This window comes from Prionailurus viverrinus, chromosome B4, assembly GCF_022837055.1.
Source record: "Prionailurus viverrinus isolate Anna chromosome B4, UM_Priviv_1.0, whole genome shotgun sequence".
Taxonomy (NCBI): domain Eukaryota; kingdom Metazoa; phylum Chordata; class Mammalia; order Carnivora; family Felidae; genus Prionailurus; species Prionailurus viverrinus.
This window is the reverse complement of record NC_062567.1, coordinates 127,415,780-127,442,669: the sequence shown is the minus strand read 5'-3', so window position 1 is coordinate 127,442,669 and position 26,890 is coordinate 127,415,780. Positions and strand designations below refer to the sequence as shown.

General features: G+C 42.3%; 1 protein-coding gene across 12 annotated transcripts in view; it reads left to right on the top strand.

The window, feature by feature from the left end:
• The window catches only part of RBFOX2 (RNA binding fox-1 homolog 2), a 287,489-nt gene that overhangs the window by 225,880 nt on the left and 34,719 nt on the right, over positions 1-26,890 (top strand). For 7 of the 12 annotated variants that reach the window (XM_047865304.1, XM_047865300.1, XM_047865298.1 and 4 more), the window contains 2 exons: positions 20,402-20,548; positions 23,561-23,614. In XM_047865304.1, coding sequence (XP_047721260.1) covers positions 20,402-20,548; positions 23,561-23,614 — 201 coding nt within the window. The remainder of the gene's footprint in view (positions 1-20,401; positions 20,549-23,560; positions 23,615-26,890) is intronic. The other 5 variants (XM_047865299.1, XM_047865297.1, XM_047865305.1 and 2 more) reach the window with 1 other exon arrangement.

Genomic DNA, 26,890 nt, shown 5'->3' with positions numbered 1-26,890 from the left:
ACGATCCCAGGGTTGTGGGATCAACCCCACATTGCTCCGTGCTGAGTGTAGAGCCTCCTTGAGATGTTCTCTGTCACTCTCTCCCTCCGCCCCTCTCCCCTGCTCATGCTCTCGCTCTCTCTCTAAAAGAAAAAGAAATGCAGAAATACAGTATTGTAATTATTACTTTAAAGAATTTGTATTTTCAGAAAGTTACCATTTCTGGTGATCTTCATATCGTCCTATATAGATTTGAGTTATAGTCTGATATCGTTTCCTTTCAGCCCATAGGACGTCTTCTAGTATTTTTTGTAGACTAGGTCTGTTTGAAACAAATTTTCTGTTTTTGTTTATCTGGGAATGTCTCTATTTTGTCTTCAGTTTTTTTTTTTAATTTTTTTTTTTTTAACGTTTATTTATTTTTGGGACAGAGAGAGACAGAGCATGAACGGGGGAGGGGCAGAGAGAGAGGGAGACACAGAATCGGAAACAGGCTCCAGGCTCCGAGCCATCCTCCCAGAGCCCGACGCAGGGCTCGAACTCACGGACTGCGAGATCGTGACCTGGCTGAAGTCGGACGCTTAACCGACTGCGCCACCCAGGCGCCCCTATTTTGTCTTCAGTTTTGAAGGCTAGTTCTGCTCGCTGTAGAATTCTTGGTTGACCATTTCTCCACCACTCCCCAGCACTTGAAAATCTGTTGTGCCACTGCCTTCCCACCTCTGACAAGAGCCAGCTGATTCTGATGAGAAGTCAGCTATTAATCCTGTTGTGCCCCTTCCAGTGCTGAATTGTTTTTCTCTTGCTGCTTTCACGATCTTTATTTTATCTTTGGCTTTGAGCAGTTTGGCTCTGATGTGCCTAGGGTGGATCTCTTTGTGTTTTTGTTTTTTTGGTTTTTTTTTTAATGTTTATTTATTTTTGAGAGACAGCATGAGTGAGAGAGGGCAGAGAGAGAGAGAGAGAGGGAGATCCAGAATATGAAGTAAGCCCCAGGCTCCCAGCTGTCAGCACAGAGCCCAACGTGGGGCTCGAACTCACGAGCCATGAGATCGTGACCTGAGCCAAAGTCGGATGCTCAACCGACTGAGCCACCCAGGCGCCCCTGGATCTCTTTGTTTTTATCATCCTTGGGATCTATTGAGATTTTTGGATCTGTAGATTAATATTTTCCACCACATTTGGAAAGTTTCTGAGCATCGTTTCTTCGGCTGTGTGTTCTTTCCCTTCTTCCTCTCTTCCTGGGACTTTCACCACCAATATGTTGGGAACTTTTTGCTCACCCACAGGTTCGGGTTCTGGTTTTTTGTTTCTTTTCAAGGTTTTTTTAAATTTTTTAAACATTTATTCATTTTTGAAAGAGACAGAGAGTGAATGGGGGAGGGGCAGAAAGAGAGAGGGAGACACAGAATCCAAAGCAGGCTCTGGCCTCCCAAGCTGTCAGTGCAGAGCCCGACGCAGGGCTCGGAACTCACCGACCGCGATATCATGACCTGAGCTGAAGTTGGCCGCTTAACCGACTGAGCCACGCAGGCGCCCCTGTTTGTTTTTAAGTTAAGTCAAAATAGAATCTAAAGTTCTATTCATTTTCCTCCGATCTTTTTTCTTTCTGTTCATTAGATTGGAGAATTTGTGTGGAGGCCTCTTTCGGTCCGCTCGTTCTTTGCTCCGCCATACTGCATCAACTGTTGAGCATCTCGGTGTATTTTTTACTTCAGTTATTGTACTTTCCAATTCTGCAATCCTCATTTGTGATTTCTGCTTCTCCGTAGAGACTGTCATCACATTTCCTTCAGTTCTCTGAATACGTGTGGAACTGCCACTTTGAAGTCATCCGCTAAATCCCACATCCAGGCCCACTAGCTACTGCTTGTTTTCTGGAGTCCGAGCCCCACTTTCCTGTGTCTTTACAGGTCTTGTAATTTTTCAACGAGCTGGACGCGTTAGCAATATATTTCAGCAACTCCGAAGCGTCATCTACGCTGTTGAAAGGTGTAGGTGTTCTCACGCGTGTGTGTTTTAAGTAATTTGCCTGAACTTAAACGGTGGAATGTGACTCCTCGGTGGTGTGCAGCTACTGCCGGTTCCGCTTGGCAATTCTCCCTCCCCTTTTCACTCTTTAGCCTGGCTAGGAGTTGCCCGCGAGTCCCCGTAGCTCGGTGGCCGGCCAGTGATTTGGGCAGAGGTGGTGTTTAAGTGCCTCGTGCTTGTACAGCCTCCACCCTCTGTGGACCATCTGTCTGTGGGTTGGGAGGTGGCTTCAGAGGCCAGCCAGTTCTCAGGGCTGCTCGGCCTGGTCTCTCTGCTGCACTGTCTCGTGTCTCCCCTCCTCACACCTGTAGCTGCATGGTCAGCCCACATGTGAGGAGAGCGTATCCGGCTCCTGTGCGGTTCTCTGTTTCCAGGATCTCCCCTCCACACCCCTGGCTGCTCCCCCACTCACCTCGATCAGACCACAAGCTCACGCTAGAAGAACTCTGTCCCCTGTTAGATCCCTACCAAACCTGACAGAGCTGTGGGTTTTTGCCGCCCCCACCTCCCCACCACCCACTCCCACCGTCGCCCCGAGTGCCCCAAATCGAGTTCACCCCTTCTGGCGCATAGCTACTGGTTTTCACGGCCCCAGCCCTGTACTGATAAAAACTAGTGAAGTTCTCTCCCGCAGAACTGAGGGATTGGGGTGGTGACGGGAGGGGGGGGGGCAGGTTGGAGTAGCCACAGGCAGAGTCTCCAGCCTCTTGCAGGCCTTACCCTAAGCACTAGCAGTTTTTCAAGAAAAAAAAGTTTTGTTTGTTTAATTTTAGAGAGAGCACCAGTGGAGGAGAGGGGGAGAGAGAGAGAGAGAGAGAGAGAGAGAGAGAGAGAGAGAGAGAGAGAAATCTTAACCAGGCTCCAGGCTCAGCATGGAGCCTGGCTCAGGGCTTGATCCCATGACCTTAGGATCATGACCTGAGCCAGAATCAAGAGTCAGACTCTCAACCACCTGAGCCACCCAGGCACCCCATTTTTCTTCTTCTGTTTTTAAAAGATTTTATTTTATTAAGTAATCTCTGCACCCAGCCTGGAGTTCACACTCACGACCCTGAGATCAAGAGTCTCATGCTGTACCAACTGAGCCAACCCAGGAGCCCCTAACCTCTTCTTTACATAAGAAAAATCTCTATAACTCACCTTTAACCAAAACCTTGAGAAATGTCTGCTCATCTTCTTGGAGCCTTAGGTTCCTTCGGGAAAGTGCAGAATTGACCAACCTGACAATTCTCTACACAGCATTAGCTTCGGCCAACTGAGCCACCCAGGCGCCCCTCAAGAAATTCGTGTGTTTGTTTTTCACCTTTGATCGATTTCCAGAATCTGAAATGGCTGTTGGACAGTCTCGCCCCGCTTTCTTACTGTTGTCTTGTTTTGGGGAGAGGAGTTACCGGCCTGTTCACGCTGTCTTGGCCAGCACTGCCCTCGCTGAGTCCTCTCCCGGCAGCTCACAGTTCCTCACCGCACCCCTCCTCACCACTGCCCTGACTGCCACCAGCTCCCGTTGTTTCACAGGCCCGCATTCCAGCTTTTTGACGCCAGTGTTGAGCGCAAGTTCTGTTCCTTAATCCAAACCTACTATGCGGTTAAGATTTCTGTTTCTCACCCCTGGTAGAAACTATTCACTATATGACTTTGCATTATATCGACTAATTTGAGGTCCTAGAGAAATCCTGAAATAAAGTTAGGAATCCATGTGTAGCGACTGTGAATTGATTGTGCTAAGGAGAAAATGGAAGCTCCTTGAGCCGTTTCTACAGACACAGATGGCACACGTTCTATAACTTTAGGAAGTTACTAACAATAAAATGGGAAATTATAGGAGGCTCTGGCTGAAGATGCTTCTTACATGTTTGGGGTTTTTTTTCCTTTTTTTTTCTAATTTTTAAATAAAAATTTTTAAAAAATAAACATTTTTATTATTACTTTTTTTAACGCTTATTTATTTTTGAGAGAGTGCAAGTTGGGGAGGGGCAGAGTGGGGGCCAAAGGATCGAAGTGGCCTCTTGCTGACAGGCTGACCGCAGCGAGCCCGACGCGGGGCTTGAACTCATGAACCGCAAGATCATGACCTGAGCCCAAAGTGGGACGCTTAACTGACGGAGCCACCCAGGCACCCCGTGGTTAAGTGTACCTTTAAACGGGAGTGTGAATTCACTGCTCTTAAGCCATTTGCCTTTGGAAGTTGTGAATGTGTGGGTGTTCATGGGATGCGTGTGGAGAGGGAGAGACTGAGCAGAACAGTGCATCATAAAACTTAGATATGACAACATCATAGATTATTCTGTTAAACTTTTACTATCTACTCACACGTTTCTTAAAACGGACCTGGTAGTTCCTGGGGCCAATTAAATTCAAAAGGTAGGTAGGAAGCATTGTTATTTAACCACGAACTGATACCTTAAATGTCTATAGCACTTTGTTGAAAGATTGCTTCCGCAAACAGTATTTTATTGTGGTTCATAAACTAGCCCCTTGTGCATGTGAGGGTTTTACAGTCGGGGAATTCAGAGTCTGTTCTCCCCCCTCGGCCACTTGGATGCCCCATCTCCCACGGTCCTCACAGCAGGCACCCATGTATCTCTTCCCATTCAGTCCAGGCGTCTGCTCTATTGGGAAGCCTTGGGAAGCCTTGCTTGGTTTTCCTAGGCTAAGCCAAGCGTTTCTTTCATTTAGGCTCACATCGATTCCTGAGCCGACCGCTTTCCATGGAACTTACTGTGATGTTTTTTGTTCACTTCGTCTTCCTAATTAAACTGTAAGGTCTTCAGGTTCATCTTTGCAGTCTCTGACTTATCACAGTGCCTGGCACTTGATAGTTACTCAGTAACACTTTCTCAGGTTGGGGGGGCAGGTGGTGGTTAAGGGAGATACGGTGTGCCATGGGAGGTCTGAGGAGGGAGACGCTGAGGCTGCTAGGGGCAGGTGGCACTGATCTGGGCCTCGTACTAAGAGTGGTTAGAATTGGAACATGCGCGGGTGATGGTGGGAAGAATTGGGAAGGCCATCTCTCAAAGCAAAGTTAGAGATGGGCAAGATCAAAGTGTCCTTGGATAAAAGCACGTTTCCATTAGATGAAGCTTTGGGTGTTTGGTGGTTACAGAGGAAAATAAGGTGGGAGAAAAAGTCGCTTTAGTACAAATTGGGAAGAGTATTTGAATGCCTGGCTGAGAAACATTATCGAAGGTTCCTAAGCAAGGAAGGGGAAGTGAGCAGAACTGTGCTTCTGGAAGACCCAACTGTTGCATATACCAGATGAGGAGAGAAGCAGGGGACGGGTTAGAGTCTTACGAGCCTCTGGACTAGGGGCTCCAGGTGTTATGTAGAGGAGGGGTGAACGGAAGAGAAATTGCCAAGGTAGAATACACAGGATTTGACAGCTGATTGAATGAGTAAAACAAGCAGAGCGGAGTCAAAGATTGTGTCCTTACTGCAAGAACTGTCTCGAATAAACCATTTCACCTCCTAGATTTCAGTTTCCTCATCTACCACGTGAAGCCAGTGTTGCCTGCCTGACAGTATTGTATTGAAAAGAAATTAGAAGTGCTTTGGAAATTACTAGTGTAAATAGTTCTTTAATTGCTTTTTTTTTTTTATTTAAAAAAATTTTTTTTTCAACGTTTATTTATTTTTGGGACAGAGAGAGACAGAGCATGAACGGGGGAGGGGCAGAGAGAGAGGGAGACACAGAATCGGAAACAGGCTCCAGGCCCTGAGCCATCAGCCCAGAGCCTGACGCGGGGCTCGAACTCACGGACCGCGAGATCGTGACCTGGCTGAAGTCGGACGCTTAACCGACTGCGCCACCCAGGCGCCCCTAATTGCTTTTTTTTTTAAACCATCTTTTAAAATCAGTCATTCTTTGATGGCCTTGATTTGTGCTTTTTATTATTGTGAGCTGCAGCGATACCATCATAGAGACCTCGTTTATGTCAAATAGTTCCATCTTGGTGGCAAGAACCAAAAAAAAAAAAAAAAAAAAAAAAAGGACTTCCAGGAAAATGAGAAACAAGCAATGGAATGTGGAATTTTATTTCTAAAATGTACTTCAGAAGTTGATTTTCACATTGGGCTAGAAGCTTCTTGTGCCCTTAAGACAAGAGCCTGTTTTGACAGTCAGTAGGTCCCATGCCGTGCATTAGCAAAGAGATAGCGGTCAGGGGTCCCTCCTGGGGCTGCAGAGGCCTGATTACCCCCGCCTGCCTGCAGAGAAGAAAGGACCTCAGTTGCCATCGAGTCCGAGTCCCTTTAGATACTCTCCCAAATGCTGGCAGGCACGAATAGCCGAAGTATTTGAAGGAGACAAGCTTTGATGAGGAATCCACAGATGAGGTTTGAATTTGTATATGGACTCTACCTAGCTAGTGGATCGTCCTCTCCTTGAGGACAGGAGTTACTACAAGCTCTCCTCTTATTATTCCCATTGGCATATAATGGATGTTTCATAAGTGTTTTTGTGTGGGGGGCAAAAAAAGCTTACAGAGGCAGTTCAGCATCCGTGCCCGGTTAGTAGGAAATGTTAGTGACATCATTTGAGGTATTTAAACAGCTGCTGATGGCTCTGGGGCAGAGATGCGAAGGCGCAGCGGAGGGGCCTGCCTTTACACTGTCGCCCATAGGCCCTGCAGCCCTCCTCGGTGGTGAGCCTTGGAGCACACCCGAATTACAGGGAACTAGGACTCCGTGCTTCGCATCACCCCGTTTCTTCGCTTTGTTGCACACCCTTTCTCTGGAGTTGAAGCCAGATTTTTTCTCACCGCTCTCCTATCAGGAGATCAGTCTCCCCATCCTCCACGGAATTAACCACGGACCCCCGTACTTGCAAGTGCCCTGGGGAGGGGTGTCCCGCTACCACATAGCCGAGAAGTGGTAGCCCGTAACGTGGGTCCGTTGGCCCAGATGAGGATTTCTGGAACATATGTCTCACGTTGTGCGTCGTGGGGCCATGTTACCCTCAGCCTGCAGCGTAGGCATCATCATTAGCACGTTCTGTTTCCGAGCTAGAGTTAGAAGGCCTGGGACTGAGGAATTTATTCACCCGGCTGTCCACTCTTCCAGGAGAGGCCCTGATGTGGAGCCGACACGAACCATCCACACTTGTCAGTTTAGCAGAGTAGGGGTGCCTGTGAGCCGCTGGGCGGTGGCAGAGCTGGGTCCACGAGCGCGCTGCAGGCTGGCGTGACGATGCAGGAGTTGCTACAGAAAACCACACTCAGAGCCAGGCGTGGATACTCTCCGGCAGAGAAAATTGCCCTTTGGGCCATGACGCCCAAGACACCTTTCAGCACGTTGTTACTGTTGTTAGCCTTGTGATCCATTCATTCATTTGCTATCCTCCCGCCACCCCCGCCCCCACCAGCAACTAGAACTACACAGAGTTGAGGATGGTGATTCTTGAACGCAGACCGTTACAGCTAGCTAGTGACAGAGCCAGAACTCAGGAAATCTGCTTTCAGTCAAATGCTTTTTTTCTGCTTCCCCATGCAAATTACAAAAAATAAAGGGTGTCCACAGGGATGGTCTTGTTAGCTTCCACTCATTCTTTGACCTTAAGCCTAAGAACTCCAACTAGAACATACAGATTTCTTTCATTCTAAAATGTACATTAGGATATTAAACATTCAGTTAAGGATGAAGGTTTTAATTGAGGTGATCTGTGTGTTCACTGTTTTATGTTATATACAAAATTTTTCTGTAGTTCTTACTCCCGGTTTAAAAACAATTAAGTGACTTGTGGTTTTTATTTCACAGGGTGATATCAGTTTATGATGATATTACGTGTACAGATGATGCCTTTTGTAATTCCTTTTTTATAGCACTTTGACCCACTGAGAAAAAGGAACTGGATATTTTCTAAAGAAAATTGAATTACTAGTTAACTGGAAAAAAAAAAGAAAAAAAAGCTTTGCTTATATTTAAATGACCAAACAGCACTAGATTTCTCAGAATTTGGATTGTCACAGCAGTATTCTTTTTCTTTTATATTTTTTATAATGTTTTATTTATTTTTGAGAGAGAGAGAGAGACAGAGTGCAAGTGGAGGAGGGGCAGAGAGAGGGGTTGGGGGGAGACACACGATCCGAAGCAGGCTCCAGGCTCCGAGCTGTCAGCACAGAGCCCAACGCAGGGCTTGAGTGTTGAACTCACGGACCATGAGATCATGACCTGAGCTGAAGTTGGATGCTTAACTGATTAAGCCACCCAGGTGGCGTAATGCCCCTTAAGCATTTCTTTTTAAAATAACTAAATCCAAAAGTAATTTTTCTTGAGTAGGGAATTGCTCTACACAGATGCAATTTCAGTTTTCCGTGCCTTAAAAAATTGTGTTTGGTGGTGGCATTAGGTAAAATTATTTTGTATTCAACATATGATAAATGGTCCTATTAGCATGTTCGTTTAGCACTGTGAAATACCCGGATTTTCAGTAAATAAGCATATGGGCCAAGATTTCACTTTTTAGAAAAATATTAAATCACGTTAGGGCATTTTACTCTTTAAGAAGGAATTCATATGATCTAATTCCACCCAGTTTTAACCTATCACATACTCCATTATAAATATTTATAAAAATGCCTTTAATGCTAACAAACCTTGGGACACCTGGGTGGCTCAGTCAGTTGAGTGTCTGTCTCTCGACTTTAGCTCAGGTCATGCATGATCTCACTCATGGTTCATGGTTTTGAGCCCCACGTCAGGCTCTGTGCTGACAGCGCGGAGCCTGCTTGGGATTCTCTCCTCCTCTCTCTCTGCTCCTCCCCTGCTTGCTCTCTCTCTCTCAAAAGATAAATAAAAGTAAAAAAAAAAAAAAATTGCTAGTGGTGGGTCAACATGGGTTGTAGGCAGTGTAAAATGACATGATGAAAAGTAACCCGGGGCACCTGGGTGGCTCAGTCGGTTAAGCAACTGACTTCGACTCAGGTCGTGATCTCACGGTTCGTGGGTTTGAGCCCCGCATTGGGCTCTGTGCTGACAGCTCGGAGCCTGAAGCCTGCTTCGGATTCTGTGTCTCCCTCTCTCTCTCTCCCTCCCCCACCTGTGCTCAGTCTTTGTCTCTCTCTGTCTCTCTCTCTCAAAAATAAATAAAATGTAAAAAATTTAAAAAATTTAAAAAAAAAAAGTAACCCAACCCACTCTCTACAATATTATCAGGAAAAAAAAAAACAAAAAAGTGTTTAAAGCTGTTTTAAAAAACATCTTTTTATTATATAATATTGTGGTTGTGGTGAGGGAGCATGCTGGAGACCTGGAAATCAGATTGAGTTGAGTTTAGCTACCAGCTCCCTCCATTTGCTAAATGTGTAACCATCTGAAAATTATTACTCTAATGCTCATTTTCCTCATCTGTAAAAATGGTGATGATCGTTCCTACCGGATAGGGTTATTTTTTGCCTTAAATGAGAAAATGAATAGCAGGTACTTAGGATAATGCCTGGCACATAGTAAGTGTGCAAAAAGCATTAGCTACTAGGCTGTTTTTATGTAATTATTTCAGAGAAGGCATTCTAGGCAACCTCGATTTATAAAATGATACAAGGGCACCTGGGCGGCTCAGTTGGTTGAGCATTTGGCTCCTGGTTTCGACTCATCATGCTCTCATTGATGGTTCCCGGGTTCGAGCCCTGCTTCAGGCTCTGTGCTGACAGCATGGGACCTGCTTAGGATTTTCTCTCCCTCTCTCTCTGCCCCTCCCCCCTTTAACAGAAATAAATAAACTTAAAAAAAAGATACAAATTAACAGACCATCCAATTCTCTTCTCTGTTACTCCATTTTCTTTCTTCACCTGCATGGGAGCTACTGCTCTAAGAGCCATCCTGATAAAAACAGTATTTTCCTAAGTGAATTTTGTAGCCTGCTTTAGAAAAATAAATGAATGAATTGCATGTGTAACATGTTTCAGGAGAAAGGTGAGTTCTCTCTTCAGAATTCACAGGAAACTTGTTGACCTTGTTTAATCTAGTATTTCCCGTATTTATTTGACCATGAAAGCCATATTCTACAACATACCAGGTAATATCCTGTAGAACTAAGTTATACCCACTGTGAAATATTGCTCTATGATTTTTTTAAAAAATTTTAAATGCTTATTTATTTATTTTGAGATGGAGAGCTAGAGAGCGAGCAGGGGAGAGGCAGAGAGAGAGGGAGACAGAGAATCCCAAGCAGGGTCTGCACTGTCATTTTAGAGCCCAATACAAGTTTCAAACTCACGAACTGTGAGACCATGACCTGAGCCAAAATCAAAAGTTGGATGCTTAGCCAACTGAGCCACCCAGGCTCCCCTTGCTCTATGATTTTTGAAACACACACACACACACACACATCCTTTAGATGTGCCTAAAGCTACTTTGGGAATGATCTTTCCATTAGATTTTCTTGGGTATAAAATCCATCACAGTCTTAGTTGATACAAATTTGAATCATTCAACTTTGAAATAATGTAATGTAGAAAAATTAATTAAATTTCACTTTTGTGTAAATTTTTAACTGTTATAACCAAATTTAAAATTACACAGGTCTTATTGGCTTTATTCAGTGATTCATGAGTTGGGTTGCATCCAATCTAAGCAGATAGAAAGGAGCTCAGAAGAGCTGTACAAGGCAAGAGATTTGATAGGCAGAAGGAGCAGGAACAAGGAAGTTGGACTGGGCATTTGCTGATTGGTTAAAGCAAGGTTGTTTTCCTTATATGGAAAGTAGGGGAGTCTTGGAGCCAAGTCAGGTACGTTGTGCTGATTGGTTGACCTAGGCCTTGCTTTTCTGGGAGAGCCCAGCAAAGCAATGTAGTTCACTTTTGGTTTGCTCAACTGGGGCCTGTTGGCATGAGTGACTCCCTCTTGGACACAGTCTGGTTCCTTTAACAGAACCAATATGAATGCTCTCACATAACTAATAATTATATTCATAATTCTTGTTAATAATTGCCTCATTTCAAAGCTGTGTGAATTATATGGCAATTCACAAGACAGCTCTGCTTTTAGCAATTAATAGAAAGATCCACTGTCCCTGGATAAGTTTAGTCTGGAATTCTGCCGTTTTTAGAACCTTGTCCCTTGCACCATGTGTGACCGACTTTATAATCAATATTGTGAAAATATCTGATTCATCCTATGAAGAGGGTCCACTTAAACTCTAACTGAAGACCAGCCCCCACCCAAAAGAAATTGGACCCAACTAGGAATCCTCCTTTTGTTCTCAAAACGATGAGATCTTCAGGGAAAATGCCGCAGGGGATGATGGCACTTTAGGTGGCTTACCTTTTGTGAGTAACTTACAAATGTAAATTAAAACTGTTTCTAATTTGAGAGTAGATAATCGTAATATCAGATTAGGTGTTTTTTTTTTTTTTCCTTTGCCATGGCGATAATTTGAAATGAATGGACTTTTCAGCCCATTTCTGACTTTTAGAAGTTGTCCAACCCACCTGTTGAATACAGATACATGTACCTACCTACATTTATGTCTGTGTACAGTCCTTAAACCAACTAGACATTCTTGGTGTTTTAATATTCTTTAGGGTTTAGGATCTGACATCTCCAAATACCTTTTCCCTTCTTTTTGACTTCTTATTTTGAAATAAACGTAGACTTACAGTAAAGTGGCGAAAATAGCACAAAAAATTTCTGGATGTCCTTCATCTAACTTCTCCTAGTGTCGACACCTTACACAGATACAGTACGGTTTTCGGGGCACCTGGGGGGCTCAGTTGGTTAAGAATCTGAGTCTCAGTCTCAGCTCCGGTCTTGATGTCCGGGTCGTGGGGTCAAGCCCCTTACTGGGTTCTGCGCTGGGCAGGAAGCCTACTTTAGAAAAAAAAAAAAGATACAGTACAGTCTTCCAGACCAGGCAGTAAGAAGTGTTGGTACAGTAATGTTAAGGCAAAACAGAGTCCTTACTTCAATTTTACCAGTTTTTCCACTAACGTTCCTTTTTTCTGTCCTAAATCCAGTTTGGGATCCCACACTGCTGTTAGTTATCATGTCTCCTTATCCCCAAATCTTTTAATCATCTTCAACTTACATCTGAAGTAGTTCCAGGCTCTGGAGAACAGGGAAAGGAAAACACTGTGTATTTACACACTTGCCATTAGCTGATAACCATGTCTCATTTTCGAGGTCTCTGCTTTCTCTCCTGCGGCCTTTCGTGTGTGCGTTGGCTAAGGGCTGTAATGCAGGCTCTTCTTCTTGAGACACAAAGGTTATTTTGAAAGCAAAGCAATATTTGCCAAAATATTTTATACATGTCAGCTCAAAACACACATAAGCTGGGTTGCATAGACACAGAACACTGTGTGGTAGTTTCATGTTACTTTTGAAAACCTCCATCTAATTTGGGGTCCTCTAAAAATGGTTTTTGTGTCTGTGTGATTTTAGGGTTATAAACCAATAAGAACAGGAGAATTACAGGAACAGGGGAATTAATAATTCTGGAAGCTAGAAAGCAGATGTCCCAATTAGCGACTAACGTAGCAGACCCACGTGAACTTACTTCTAAGCCAGTTGTTCCATTTACGCCACAGAAATTTCACAGGAGTTTCCGAAACTGCCAGCTCTGGTTGGAAGACTGGGCGACTCTTGCCTGGACTGCCTGCCTGACCTAGTCAAGAGGAAAGACGTAACGATGTCCATGTCAGGGATTTCCCTAACAAATTGCTTGCCTAACTGAACTAGAATGAATCAAAGTCCTCAGGCCCCTGCACCCCAGTCATTCAGAACTACTGGCTTTTTAGCTACCTTCCCCCACTCAGTTCTTAATTATGAGCAGACAACCCAAGATAGCTGGATTCCTGAGGGAAGCCTACAGCGTGCAAAGCAGAACGAAAAGAATCAAAAAAGAAATTGGGAATAAGAGGAACCTTTTTCTTATCCAAAACAATAACCTGTAGCCTCGGAGAGATGAAGAGAAGATACCACCATCTGTTAAACCAAGAGTGAAGTTTAAAAGGGGTGGAGAGTGGGGGATTCAGAGAAGAGCCCTTGAAATTAGAAACATGGCAACAAAATGAAAAAAATCTTTGTTGGAGGGCTGGAAGATGAGATTGAAGAAGCAGAGGTCTACCGTTACGGTCTTAATCCACAATTACAAAATCTAAAAATGTTCTGAAAAATCAGGTGATTTTCCATAAATTGGCAGAACTCACAACCTGCATATATCTTTGTCCCACTTATATGAATGCACATAAAGGAATATCACTGTCCCAAGTCTCACTGAGTTGTATTATGGTTTATACACCCATTATTACCTTTCTAAAATCCTAAAACTTCTGAATTCTGATACGCCTTGGCCCCAGAGTTTTCAGATAAGGAATTAAAGACCTATATCCCAGAAAATAGAAGCTAAAGGCAGAGAGAGAGAAAATAAAAGAAAGCGATAAGAAAATTAAGAGGACCAATCCAGAATATCGAGTGTCTAATAATGCAAGTTCCAGAAGGACAACATGTATAGGGTTGGAGTCATCAGATAATTAAAGAAAACTTCTCGGGACTGAAGGACATTAATTTCCAACTTAAAAAAGACCACAGAATTACCAGCCAAATAGACTAAAATAAACCCACATTAAGCTTTCCTTCTTTCTCCTATGTTCATCTGTTTCTTAAATTCCACGTATGAGTGAAATCGTATGGTATTTGTCTTTCTCTGATTTATTTCACTTAGCATAATACACTCTAGTTCCATCTGTGTCATTACAAATGGCAAAATTTCATTCTTTTTCATCACTAAGTAGTATTCCATTGTGTGTATGTGTATGTGTGTGTACGTGTGTACACATTACATCTTTCTTATTCCTTCATCGGTCGATGGACATTTGGGCTCTTTCCATAATTTAGCTATTGTTGATAGCGCTGCTATAAACATTGGGGTGCATGTGCCCCTTCAAATCAGTATTTTTGTGTATTTTTGGCATCCCTTGGATAAAGACCTAATAGTGCAATTGTTGGGTTATAGGGTAGTTCTATTTTTAACTTGCCGAAGAAACTCTACACTGTTTTCCAGAGTAGCTGTGCCAGTTTGCATTCCCACCAACAGTGTAAGAGGGTTCCCCTTTCCCCACAGCTTCACCAACATCTGTTGTTTCCTGAGTTGTTAATTTTAGCCATTCTGACTATCTCATTGTGGTGTTGATTTGTATTTTCCTGATGATGAGCAATGTTGAACATTTTTCATGTGTCTGTTAGCCCTATCTGTATGTCTTCTTTGAGGAAATGTCTGTTCATGTCTTCTGCCCATGTCTTTTTTTTTTAATTTTTTTTTAATGTTTATTTATTTTTGAGAGAGGCGGAGACAGAATGTGAGTGGGTTAGGGGCAGAGAGAGAGGGAGACACAACCCGAAGTAGGCTCCAGGCTCCGAGCCATCAGCACAGAGCCCAATGCGGGGCTCGAACTCACAGAGCTGTGAGATCATGACCTGAGCCGAAGTCAGATGCTTAATCGACTGAGCCACCCAGGCACCCTTCCTCTGCCCATGTCTTAACTGGATTATTTTTTGGGGTGTTAAGTTTGACAAGTTCTCTATAGATTTTTGGATACTATCCCTTTATCCAACATTCATAGGGGAAGGGAAGGAAAAATAAGATAACAGAGAGGGAGGCAAACCATAAGAGACTCTTAACTACAGAGAACGAACGAGGGTTGCTGGAGGGGAGGTTGGCAGAAGATGGGCTAAATGGGTGGTAGGCATTAAGGAGGGCACCAGTTGGGATGAACACTGGGTTTTATGTGTAAGTTGTGAATCTCACTGGGTTCTACTCCTGAAACCAGTACTACACTATATGGTAACTAATGTGAATTTAAGTAAAATCTTGGGAAAAATAAATAAGCAGTCAATCAATCAGTCAACCAACCAGCCAACCAACCCACCCACCCACCTTAAAGCATACCACTATGAAATTTTAGAACACTAGACACACTGGACAGGCTCCAAACCAGAGAGAATGGGGAGAAAGAACACCTTCGGATTTCTGAACAGCAGCACTGGAAACTACACAACAGTTGAGAGTTGCCTTCAGAGTTCTAAAGGAATTTTTTTCAACCTCCAATTCTATACCCAGTCAAACTATCATTAAAATGGGTTGATTCAATAGATGTTCTCAGACATGAATCAGATTCTCAAGAAATTTACTGTGCTGAATTAAGTTTTCTCTTTTCCTCTGCCTCCCTATCAGCCTCACATAGGCAAAAATAAGAAATGAAGTCCTCTCAGAAAACAAAAGGAAAAATAAATTTTGAAGAAAATGGGTAATCCATAAATTTTATTCCTGAATTAATCAAAACTTTCCTTACTATCTTGGATTACATGTTAAGTGTTATTCCCATAGAGACTTGGGCAGTAATACTTCATCTTGTATTGCCCACAACTCTCTTCCAGGCCATACCAGCACGTTTGTTCACAGTGTATAGTAAGATTTATTTCCATTGTTTCATAGAGAAGTCAGAAAATCTGTTTCGCAGTTACAAGAATTTGAAAAGTGTGAGTTCATCAAACCAAAACGTTTTTAGTTCTCATTTCTAGATTGCGGCTTTGAGACTTAAAAATCTCACTCGCTCTTCGGTATAAAAAGCCCTGTGCTCCTGTGCGGTATATACAGACAGCCAGACCCCACTGGGGCAGCTGGGTTGTTTAAAGAGTAGATATGTAGACGATAGTCCCAGGAGGGTGCCAGCAGTGCTGCTGCCAGCCCTCGCTGTGAACTCTCAGGGCACAGACTCTAGCCCCTTCTGTTTTCATCCTCTGCCCGGTGAATAAATTAGGTCAGAAAATGACCACAGAAGGGAAGAACAGAACCTTGGGAGGTTGGTTGTACAGTCAAGAGAGCTGCTCAGTAGCTAACAGTAGAAAATAAAGCAAACTGGGGCACCTGGGTGGCTCAGTCGGTGAAGCGTCCGACTTCGGCTCAGGTCACGATCTCGCGGTCCGTGAGTTCGAGCCCCGCGTCGGGCTCTGGGCTGATGGCTCAGAGCCTGGAGCCTGCTTCCGATTCTGTGTCTCCTTCTCTCTCTGCCCCTCCCCCGTTCATGCTCTGTCATCTCTGTCTCAAAAATAAATGTTAAAAAAAAATTTTTTTTTAAAAAAGAAAATAAAGCAAACTAATGGTGTACACTGAGGTTTTTCTCAGAGCAGTTCAGTTGTCCACTTTTGACAAAGATACAGCCTAAAAAGTGTCACTTTTTCTCTCTGATTTGTCTGTTTCAACAATTAGTAGTTGATATTGAGGTAACTTAATGTTGAGGATGTCAAATGGGAAGTATCTGGCTTAATTACATTCAATGTACATTTCCTACTCCTCTGTCCACTGTATACAGAAATCTGCTTTTCAGCCCCTTTGAGTATCAGTTTGGTAGTGTGCCTTTGCAGGTTTTCTTTCCTCTTGCCTTTACTCCCTTCGTGGGCTGACCTGCTTCTCTTCCCTCAAGATCGAGAATACGTGTCACTCTTGTATAGCTTTCCCTGTCCCTTACCCTCCTGCCTGCCTCTAGCCCCGAGGAAGTCTTGCTCCTCCAGGTGAGGGCGCTGAGAAAGAGTGTGGGATCCACAAGTGCTCTCCCTTCTAATGAGAAGAAGAGTGCAGGTGTCGTGCTGGCCAGGATGATACTTAGTACGTGAAAGTCCGCCATCTAGTTCTCAGTTCCTGCTCTGCCACTTAATGTGTGACCTTGGGCACCTACTTAATCTATCTGTGCCTTACTTTCTGCCTCTGTCAATTGGGATAATAATAGTGCCTGCTGCATAGATTATTGTGAGGATTAGAAAAGACAGTACATGACATAGTAGTGAAGAGCATGTACTCGGGGGCCAAGCTCCCTGTGTTTGAATCCCTAATCCACTGCTTAGGCGGTCTTTGTGTTTCTCAGATTCCTCATCTGAAAAGTGGGGTAAAAAAAAGGCACCACCCAAAAAAATGCTTGGGTGGCTCAGTCAGTTGAGCACCTGACTTGATTTCAGCTCAGGTCATGATCCCAGGGCTGTGGGATCAAGCCCCATGAGAGAAGATTCTCTCTCTCTCTTTCTCTCTCTACCCCCCTTCCTCTCCCTCCCTCCCTCCCCTCCCCCCCCCCACTTGCACTCTTCCAGTCTCTCTCTCAAATTAAAAAAAAAAAAAAAGGACCTCCTACATTCTCATGTTTACAAAAATGCCATGTTAGGGTTGTTGCAAGCATTACATGAATTAAAATACATAAAATGTAGGCCAGTGTCTGGCAAATAGTAAACACTATGTAAGTATTAACTATTGTTAAAAGGCTTACGGAAGAGTCTATCCTATAGTATGCACTCAAGAAATAGTTGCTATTTAACAAGGAGTTCCCATTTTTCAACAAAGTTCTGTAAGTGGAAAGCAGATTTAACGAGAAGAAAGCAAATTAAAGCCACCATATAATGCCACTGCCTTCCACCAGGATAGTTACAATGAAAAGGGCGATACTAAGCACAACTAGAATTTTTGCAGCTATCCACAGTTAGTATAAGTTAGTACAGCCACTTGGGAAAACGTGTGTTAAGGCTGAACTTACACGTGTCCTTAACCCAGCAAATCCTGGATGCATATGCACCCAACAGAAATGGCTGTTTGTGCGCACCAAAAGACAAGAATGTCGCAAGAATATTTATAGGAACATTATCCTTAATAGCCAAAAACTGGAAGCAGCTCGAATAAGTCCTGTATGTTTATAAAATAGATGAATTACAATAATGTGTGTATGTGTATTACACAGAATAAACGAAGGCAAACAAAAGAGTACATGCCGTGTAGTTCCTTTTCTTCCTTCTTTTCTTTCTCTTTTCTTTTCTCTTCTTTTCTTTTGTCTTTTCTTTTGTCTTTTCCTTTCCTTTTCCTTTCCTTTCCTCTCCTTTCCTTTCCTTTCCTTTCCTTTCCTTTCCTTTCCTTTCCTTTCCTCTCCTCTCCTCTCCTCTCCTCTCCTCTCCTCTCCTCTCCTCTCCTCTCCTCTCCTCTTTTCTTTTTTCTTTTCTTTTCTTTCTTATCTTTCACAGCCAAACTAATCTATGGAGTTAGAAGTCAGGGCAGTGAGTCCCTTCACAAGGGGACAGTGACTGGAATGCTCCTGGTGTTCTGTTGGCTTGATCTGGTTTGATGGTTACGTGGGTGTATATTCTTTGTGAAATTTCATTCATGCTTATGATTTGTGCATTTGTATCTATGTATGTTAAACTTCAGTTTTAAAATTTATATTAAATCAGAAGACTTAAGAATTTTGGAAATGTTAATTTCTCAACTTGCCAAATGTCCCTGAAATTAAAGACTTTATATTTTTTTAAAATGTGGATATGAACTACAAGGCCAGAAAATTATCCAGTCTGACCTCTAATCTTCCTCTTAAATTGGGTCTTCAAGGCTGTAAAAACTTTAAGTAACAAATAAATACCTTGGGCAACATACTTTGAAATAATCATTCATTTTCATTTCGTCTGCCACCTCACATATATGTTACAGATTACCTGGATTACATGTAGATGTTATATATAAAACTTTGGTTTGGAGCTAGAGTCCATCTTTTCAGCTTTTATCAGAGTGAAACACTGACACCCTGCAGATAAGATCTGGTGGTTTTAAAGTTTGATTGAAGGGGCACCTGGGTGTCTCAGTCGGTTAAGCATCCAACTTCAGCTCAGGTCATGATCTCGCAGTGCGTGAGTTCAAGCCCCATGTCGGGCTCTGTGCTGATGCTCAGAGCCTGGAGTCTGCTTTGGATTCTGTGTCTCCCTCTCTCTCTGCCCTTCCCCCACTCGTGCTTTGTCTCTCTCGCTCTCTCAAAAATAAACATTGAAAAAAGTTTTAAGTTTGATTGAAGACATAGTTTTATGGGCTCCAGCTGTGAGATGTAAGAGGCAAGTCTGAAGGTGCTTGAATGAGCATTAGTCGTAATTGATGCTCATGCTTATTGCTTTGGTGTCCGTGATGCCGTTTTAGCAACTTAGTGAATTTCATCTTTGAAATGGAATTTGTTTTGTTTAGTCTGCATTGTGCCCAGATTGGTGATTGAAAACCTTACACTTTCGCAGAACATTGCTTCATGGCTCTTCCCTTTTCTGCTATTTTTATATCACATGAATCATTGCACATTTAAGCCATCTGCAAGGCCTGAATGGAATGAGATAAAAGCTGCCATCACTTAGATTGACAGTCGAAAAGCTGGCATTTATTCCACGTTTATTCCTGATTATCTTTTATATTTTAAAGTCTCGAACTTCATTTCAAGTTGGTTGGTAATGTCTCTGAGCCAAAAGTATCTGTGATTCACAGTTTCTTTTACTTGAACATTGGGTCAAAGGGAGGGGATCTGTTCTGCGTCACTCAGAAGAATCTGTTAGGGACTCAGTTGTAACTCACTTGAGATAATAAGAACAGCGAGTTCCACTCTTGTTTTAAAAGTATGTTGGTTTCATCAGCACAGCGAGCCCTCCAGTTTGGCAGGCACTTCATAGGGGATAGTAAAAACACAAGGTTCCTAAATTGCCAGATGAATACTTCAGAATAAATGTGTTTTGAATACCTAGAATGTATCACACCCGTTAGATAATGGTCAAAAGTATTTCTCAGCATAGCCACTTTTTCAAGGATTTATCAGGGGAAAAATGTCTGGGGTGTTGCTTTAAAAGAGATTGAGGATTAAAAGTGCACACCACGTTTGTACACACTGACCTGGCGCTTACCCGCGTCTAGTAGGTTACGCAGGGCCCGCAAAGCCTGTCCCGACAGATTTTGTATAGTGGGGCTTTGCTCTGGGCTGCAGGAGCTTGGGGTCCCTGTGCTGACGTCAGCTGGAATCACATGGATTAGGAGGAGCGTGTGGATTAGGTTCCTTCAGGTTGAAACCAAATGCCCACTGTCATTAGGTGTCTCCTCTTTGTGAATATTATGATACTTTGGTGACCTGGTAGTCATAAACTCTGGAACTCGTAGAGGGAACGAAACATGAAAATACTCCCCTATTTCCTGAAATGATAGACCAAAAACGCAGTGATCACCTCAGCTAAGTATAACAGACTCTTCATTTTCAAAATGGAAAGATTTCAGACATGGAAAACTCTACTAAGAATCAAAGACTGATGGTACGGTTTTTATGTCTTTCCTACCTAACGGATCTCCATGTGATCTTGGGCATTAGTATTTAGTATTTCTGTTTAGCATTTTGGTTTTCTCCCATTTCACTAATGTACTGTAAATACTCAAAAGACCTACATTTTCTTTGTAAACTATAGCAGTTTGAACACAGGTAACATTTTGATTTGGTTTTTTTCCCCTCTGAAGGGACACTTGTAATTTTTGCTTAAAGATTGTTTGAGAACAACCGGGGCTGGGAATGTTCATTATTTTACACAATTCTTGCGAAGTAATCGTATTTCTTTTCCACTCAACGTTGTCTGTTTCTTTGCTTAGCAGACAGAAGGGGGCGCACAGACAGACGGCCAGCAGTCACAGACACAAAGTAGTGAGAACTCAGAGAGCAAATCTACCCCGAAACGGCTGCATGTCTCTAATATTCCCTTCCGCTTCCGGGACCCCGACCTCCGACAGATGTTTGGGGTAAGTCTCTGAAGTCCCTTTGTGGGTTTAGCAATGACAATTTAATGTGATCCGCCAGGCGTGTTATAAGTCATCAGGACCTTAGGATAAGACTGCAGACAGATTGAGGTGAATCAGTGTTTCCATCAGTCTTCAGGAACTTCCGTCACCTAGTGCCATCACTCCTGTCATCCTAGACAGTGGCTGTGCAGGTTCTCACATACACAAGGCGACCGTGCAACCCGGTTTGCCCGGGACCAAGGGGTTTTGTGGGACATGAGCCATTCAGTATTAAAATCAGAAAAGAGACAGGAATCCTTACTTTTCAGAGTGCTACGAGCTCAACGACTTAATGTTTGGGAAGCAGAAAGTACCTATGTTTTGCTTTTACTTCCTTGCTCATAACTCAACAGCATCAAGACCAATGTCTAAAAATCAGGAGTAGGGGGTTAGTTTGCTCCCTCTGACGTGTTCTTCCAGCCACTCGCTTCCTCCCGGAATCGCCATCATGAAGACAAAGTAGAATAGCAAAGATTTCAGCTGTTGGAAAGTGAATGGCTGCTGGAAATCTTCGGGTTTTTTCTGGGCTCATGTGTTGTTGCCTGCTTTAATTCGAGCAGGCTCTTAACTTGACGTAGGAGTGAGAGATCGTGGTTTAAAAAAAACCTTTGCTGTTGTAGCTGCACGGTGCTTTGGCAGAAAAGCAGGTGCCCCGCTTGAAGTCTCGGCTGTGGCCTCTTCGTGGTGACAAGACCCTGGAGCACAGTTTTGTCACTGACCGCTGAGTACCTGGAGTATTTTCTGCACTGAAGCCAAGGCCAGCGTTGAGATTTAATAACGTTCTTGAAGTACTTGACGAACCTTTTTAGAGAAAATGGTAGCCAGCTGTTCATCTCCACAGAAAAGAGAGCAACAGAAACCATAAAGGGCAGCGTAAAGAATTTAGGTTATATTCAAGAGGAAGTTTCCCAGGAGTATGAGTTCTCTAGTGGACTCTACTGAAGGTTCTCTACTGAACAGAAATAATACGGAATCCTAGTCTCTGGAGATCGGTGAAAACGGAGTATATTCTCATGTGCTGCAAGCGTGTTTTCTCTGGAGTCAGAAAAATTGTATGCGTTAAAGGGCTGCCTAGGCCGGTTATCAGTGATTTCTTGAGATGTGTTTTCCTATACGGCTGCTAGGTGCACGCACAAAAACTTCTTGCAAGGGACACCTGCTAGGGTTGCTCGGTCTCCCCCTGCCTGGTTAACAGCTCTGTCTCGGGAGGACAGCGCTGGTAAAGAGCAGGGACTCCATGCTCCATTTTCTTAGCTCTGCAGACTTGACGAATGGCTTCCCTCAGCCTTGTTTTCCTTAACCATTAAAGGAAGGCAGCCCTCGCCAGCAGGATGGTATAAGGACGCATTAGAAAATGTAAAAGGAAGCAAACTCTAAAACACCACTCAAATCTTAGTTTTTTGGATAGTCCTAGAAGTAAAATTAAATACCCTCCTACCCAAAATAAGACAGTTTCCTCTTTCCTTTATTTCCCTAATGTTCTATTAAGCGATGAAACTGGAATCGAGCCCAGAAGTCTTACTCTAGAAAACTTGGGCTCTTAGTACATGTTTTCTGATACAGATAGTAATGCTTCAACCCAATAAGAAAGCATGATTTGTTTCGCTCTTTTCATTTTTTTCACACTTCCCAAAGTCTGATTCAAAATCCAGGCAATACTGGGTGCCTGGGTGGCTCAGTAGGTTAAGCCTCTGACTTCAGATCAGGTCATGATCTCATGGTCTGTGAGTTTGAGCCCCGCCTCGGGTTCTCTGCTGTCAGCACAGAGCATGTTTCAGATCTTCTGTCTTCTCTCCCTCCGTCTCCCTCTCGCGCATGTACATACACTCTCTCTTTCTCCTTTTCCAAATAAACACTTTAAAATACGTATATTAACATCCAGGCGACATAGATAATTGGGGTCTAGGAGTCCAGTATTCAGAGGGAGGTGTGACCGAAAAGATACCTGGAGATTTATTGCACATCTCTCCCATCAGTTCATCCGAGTATTGACTACAACAGGTAGTCTTGTCAGCTGCATACTCTCCTCCACATAACGTCTGTGTTTTACATATGCTCCCCTCCAGTCCCATTTAGGTAGCTAAACAGGTCTTTAGGCTTTGTGTTTTTATTTTTGTTTCATTTCCCAAATGTTAAAATGTTTAAGGACCAAACAAAGCTATTACTTAAAATGCACTTGATAATGTTCATTGCCAAAATATTAAAATGGCAAATAAATGAAATCTGGTATAATGCCCACGAATGTTTAAGTACAATAGAAAACAGCGTGTAGTCTGTAGAAATGAGAACATAGGTACATACTTATTGGCTTGGACAACTGTTCATAGCATATTAACTTAAAAAATAAAAGTAATACGTGGAAACATTTCCTTAACAATATATGCCTGAGGAAAATCTGGGAAGGCTGTATACCAGCACGGTAAGATGGCAGGTTTACAGAGGGTCTGCATTTTGCTTTTCCTATTTTCCTTTTTATTTATCTGTACTTTCTGACCTTTTTTTTTTCTTATAGTGAACATGGTTTGCTTTTATAAATTAAAAAAAAAAATAGAAGAAAAATAGCCTCCAATAGTATATCTTTCTACTTAGGATTTGCTTCTTAAAAACTGGGACATTTCGAAAAATTAAAGACGCAGTAGTTACGAAAACCCCTAGTTCTTATCCTTGGAGAAGCATGTGATAGGGTAACACTGTGCATATCTTCTGGAAACAGCTTCTGCCATACAGAGGTGGATAATGCATGAGTGGGTGGCCTGAATAAAAAGTGGGAAAGGAGACATCAGCTCAGTGATAAGGAAAAATCAGAACCCAGTATTGGGACCTACCAACAAATAGAAAGTAACATGGAAGTCATATAAGAAGTGAAAAGGAAAAGAAAAGAAAAAGAAAAAAAAGATTCCTTTTTCAGGAGAAAATACAGTGTGTGGGTAAAAAGCTGACCGTGAATAAATGTTTTTATTTTTGTCTCTGCAGCAGTTTGGCAAAATCCTAGATGTAGAAATAATCTTTAATGAACGTGGTTCTAAGGTAAGCTCCCTCTCCGCATTAAGTGTGCTTGGTTCCTTTGTAGTTTTGTTTTAAATAGTAAGTAACCAGAAAACTAAAGCTGTTTCTCAAGCCTACAGAAAGTATCCCAAGTTATCTGGCTTGGATTAGATTATCTCTAAAAATAAGCTACCACATGGCCAAACTTTATTCTAGTACTTCCTCTGGGGGAGTGAGGGGGGAGAGGAAGAGAAGTGTGGGGAGGAGGGCAGCGGTGAGGAGGGTCGGGGTAGGAGACACCAGCCCTTTATCAGACCGAAATTGCCCTAACCTGCTTATTTTTAAGGAAGAGAGAGAACACTCAAGTGAAATTCGGTATGAGAATTCTAGTGTGCATTCTACCAGAACAACCCGGCTTTCAAAAATCAGACTTCGAAATGACAGACTTAGGACAAATGTGATATTTCAGCCATTTGGTTGGCTTCCTCTCTCTTTGGAATAAATTTGACAAGGTGTAAATATAGGGAGTAGTGACTCAGAAATTCGTGGTAAGCTGATTTCCCCCTTTAAGTTCTACCCAGATAGGCAAACTTTGGGATGTAGAACCCCTTTAGTGACAAATATAGTAAGTTCAGTTTTTTGCATAAGGATGACGTTAGTAACAGTGCACCATTCGATATAGGTACTCTCAATGTGTTCTGTAGGAGAACTGAACATTTTAATACAAACTTGTTTCCCCCTCGTCATTTATTTACCATTTTAAATTTCCCAATCTATATGATGTAGAATTTCCATGCACTAAAATAAGCAGCAGTGATTTTAGGAATGAGGGAATGATGAAGTCTTACAGTGGTGTTGTGAAAAAATGTTTAATGAACTGAAATTTCAGAAAGTTTCATTTGACAGTTTTCTTCCTCCTCAGCAAGTGAAATGCACCCCACAGGCACAACCAGCTGCGACCAAGCTTGTGAATATTTACGTTGCTATGTTCACTTCTACTTGCATTTTTAGGATAGAACAATCTTTGAGTTAATTTTTCATTTGTTTATCTCTTCCTGAACTTTGAAAATAGCCCTTGGCTATGGTTTTATCTCGAAGAATGTAACTTAAGTAAAGTTAAATAAAGCAAATAAATGAGTTAATATTTACCTCTTCAATTTCCTACTCCAAATCCACCGTACCTTGGGAATTAATAGCGTATATCTGCAGAGTCATATATATACCTCTGCCCATCTAAACGAACACCAATGTATATACTGTTCTAATGCTCCTGATTATTATTCCCTGTATAGAACGCATCGACACTGGTAGTGTTTAATTCTGACTATAATTATTGTTAATCATTAAAGAGGTAATTATACTCTAAGCTTCCAGTTTTCAGTTAAAACAAAAAAGATTAATATGCCTATGCAGAACTTTCTCCAGCACTTAACTTGGTAAGTATTTTCAAAGTGAAATCTGTTCAACCTATAGCCAGTAAAACTGTTGATGCTTGTAATTTCTTCACAGTGGATTTCTATTCCTTTGTTGTATAGTTTGCTTGTATTTTTTGTGACCTTTTTAGATACAGGGTGGAAAAATGACAGTGGTTCAAATATGTATCATAAGTACGTGAAGATTATATGCCACGCTGCTTACCCAAAGTCGTAGTTTAAATTTTGTAGTTTTAAGTGTATGCACTTAAACTGTTTCTAACTAGACTCCAACAACCCGAAGCCCAATATGATTTCATCAGGTATTGGGAACTTGCTCCTTACCAAGAAAATAATTTGATTGAATTCTTGTGAAGCAAAGGAAATTGATCTTTCTTAAGGCTTCTTTCATTGACTTCAAAGATTTGCCTACTACCCAAAATTGTTTAATTTACCCAATTCAATTGCTTCTCCCCTGTAATTTTCATTTTTAAAGGACACAAGCCTTCCTTTCTCTTTGGGGAATCTAAAAGCCTTCTCTCCGTTTGATGCTGTGTCCTCACTGCCCCTTTTTCTTTGGGCTGCTGAAGGGTAGACAGTGTACTTAATTGGTAATTGTTCTTAAAGCACAGAATGCACAACTGCCTGGGTCTGCCTTTAAGGACACTTACAAAACCTGTCTTCATCCTTTGCCCGACTTCTTAGCTGTCACCTAAAGTTCTTTGCTGCAGTAGGTTCCCCAGAACTGTTCAGAAACTTGTTAACAGAGATTTATTTTGGAGTCAAAACCTAGGTACCTCTTCCGGATCCACCTGACATAAATTAATGAGTACTTTTCTTTCTGTAAATAAAGTTTATTTTCTCATTTCCTTTTTGTTTGTGGTTGACTATAAAATTACAACATGCCTTGAAAGGAACCGGAGATAAGGAGATTTAAGTGGTCCTATTGTGCAGTTAAGAGTTGCTCAGTCTTTTTATGAGTGCTTTTCTGTACACAAATGAGCTTTATTAAATTTTTTTTTTTTTTTGAAGCAGTAAGGGAAAAACGAGTCACAAAATAATTCTGAGATAAGCGATACTTACATGTAAAACAGTTATCGGTGGAACAATTAAATAACCACAGGCCTCCAAAACAAAAAGCAACTCTTTACCCTATCTTCTTCTCTATAATGAGACTGTCAGCCTACGGTTTGACCCCTTTCCAGACATAAGTGAGCACTGCCGCGTTGCCTCGCCCATCCCCTCCCTGCCTTGTCAACATCCTGCTTCTTCAGCTTGCCTGCAAACATGATTTCTTCCTTGTTGAGTATTTTCCTTTTTTCTTCTTCGACCTTCATATTCTGGATTGGTTTGCCTAGATTATGGAATGAACGTGTATTGCTTACGTTCATACACGTACAGAAATATATGCATACATTATTTCACGTGATTAAAAGAAATATATTTGTTAACTCCGTACTCCTTTGTAAACGCATAAAGTCAGCCGTATGTAATTTTCTGTGATTAACTGAAACAAAGGGGACTCTCCTTTGAAATCGTTCAGTTAGGGTATATGGTAAAAATGCTACCCCTGCCCCCAAAATGAATACACTCAACTAGAATCTACAAAATGATTGTACTGCTATGTATAACATTGTTGATTCTCCACATGTCACCAGTCATAACAAAGTATTACTTTGACAAACAGTAGAAACACGATATATTGGTAGAGTGGCCAGAGTTCTGGCTTATCTAGGATAGTCCCAGTCTATACTTGTTGTCTTCGTGTAATTATTACTAGTGTCCCCTTTCTCCCTCAGAGTGTTCCAGTTTGAACAACAAATCGTATTGCCCCTCCCCATATAGATTCTTCGAGTAACAGCTTTTAAAAAGCTCCCTTTTCAAAACCGTTATGAAGGAAAAACAT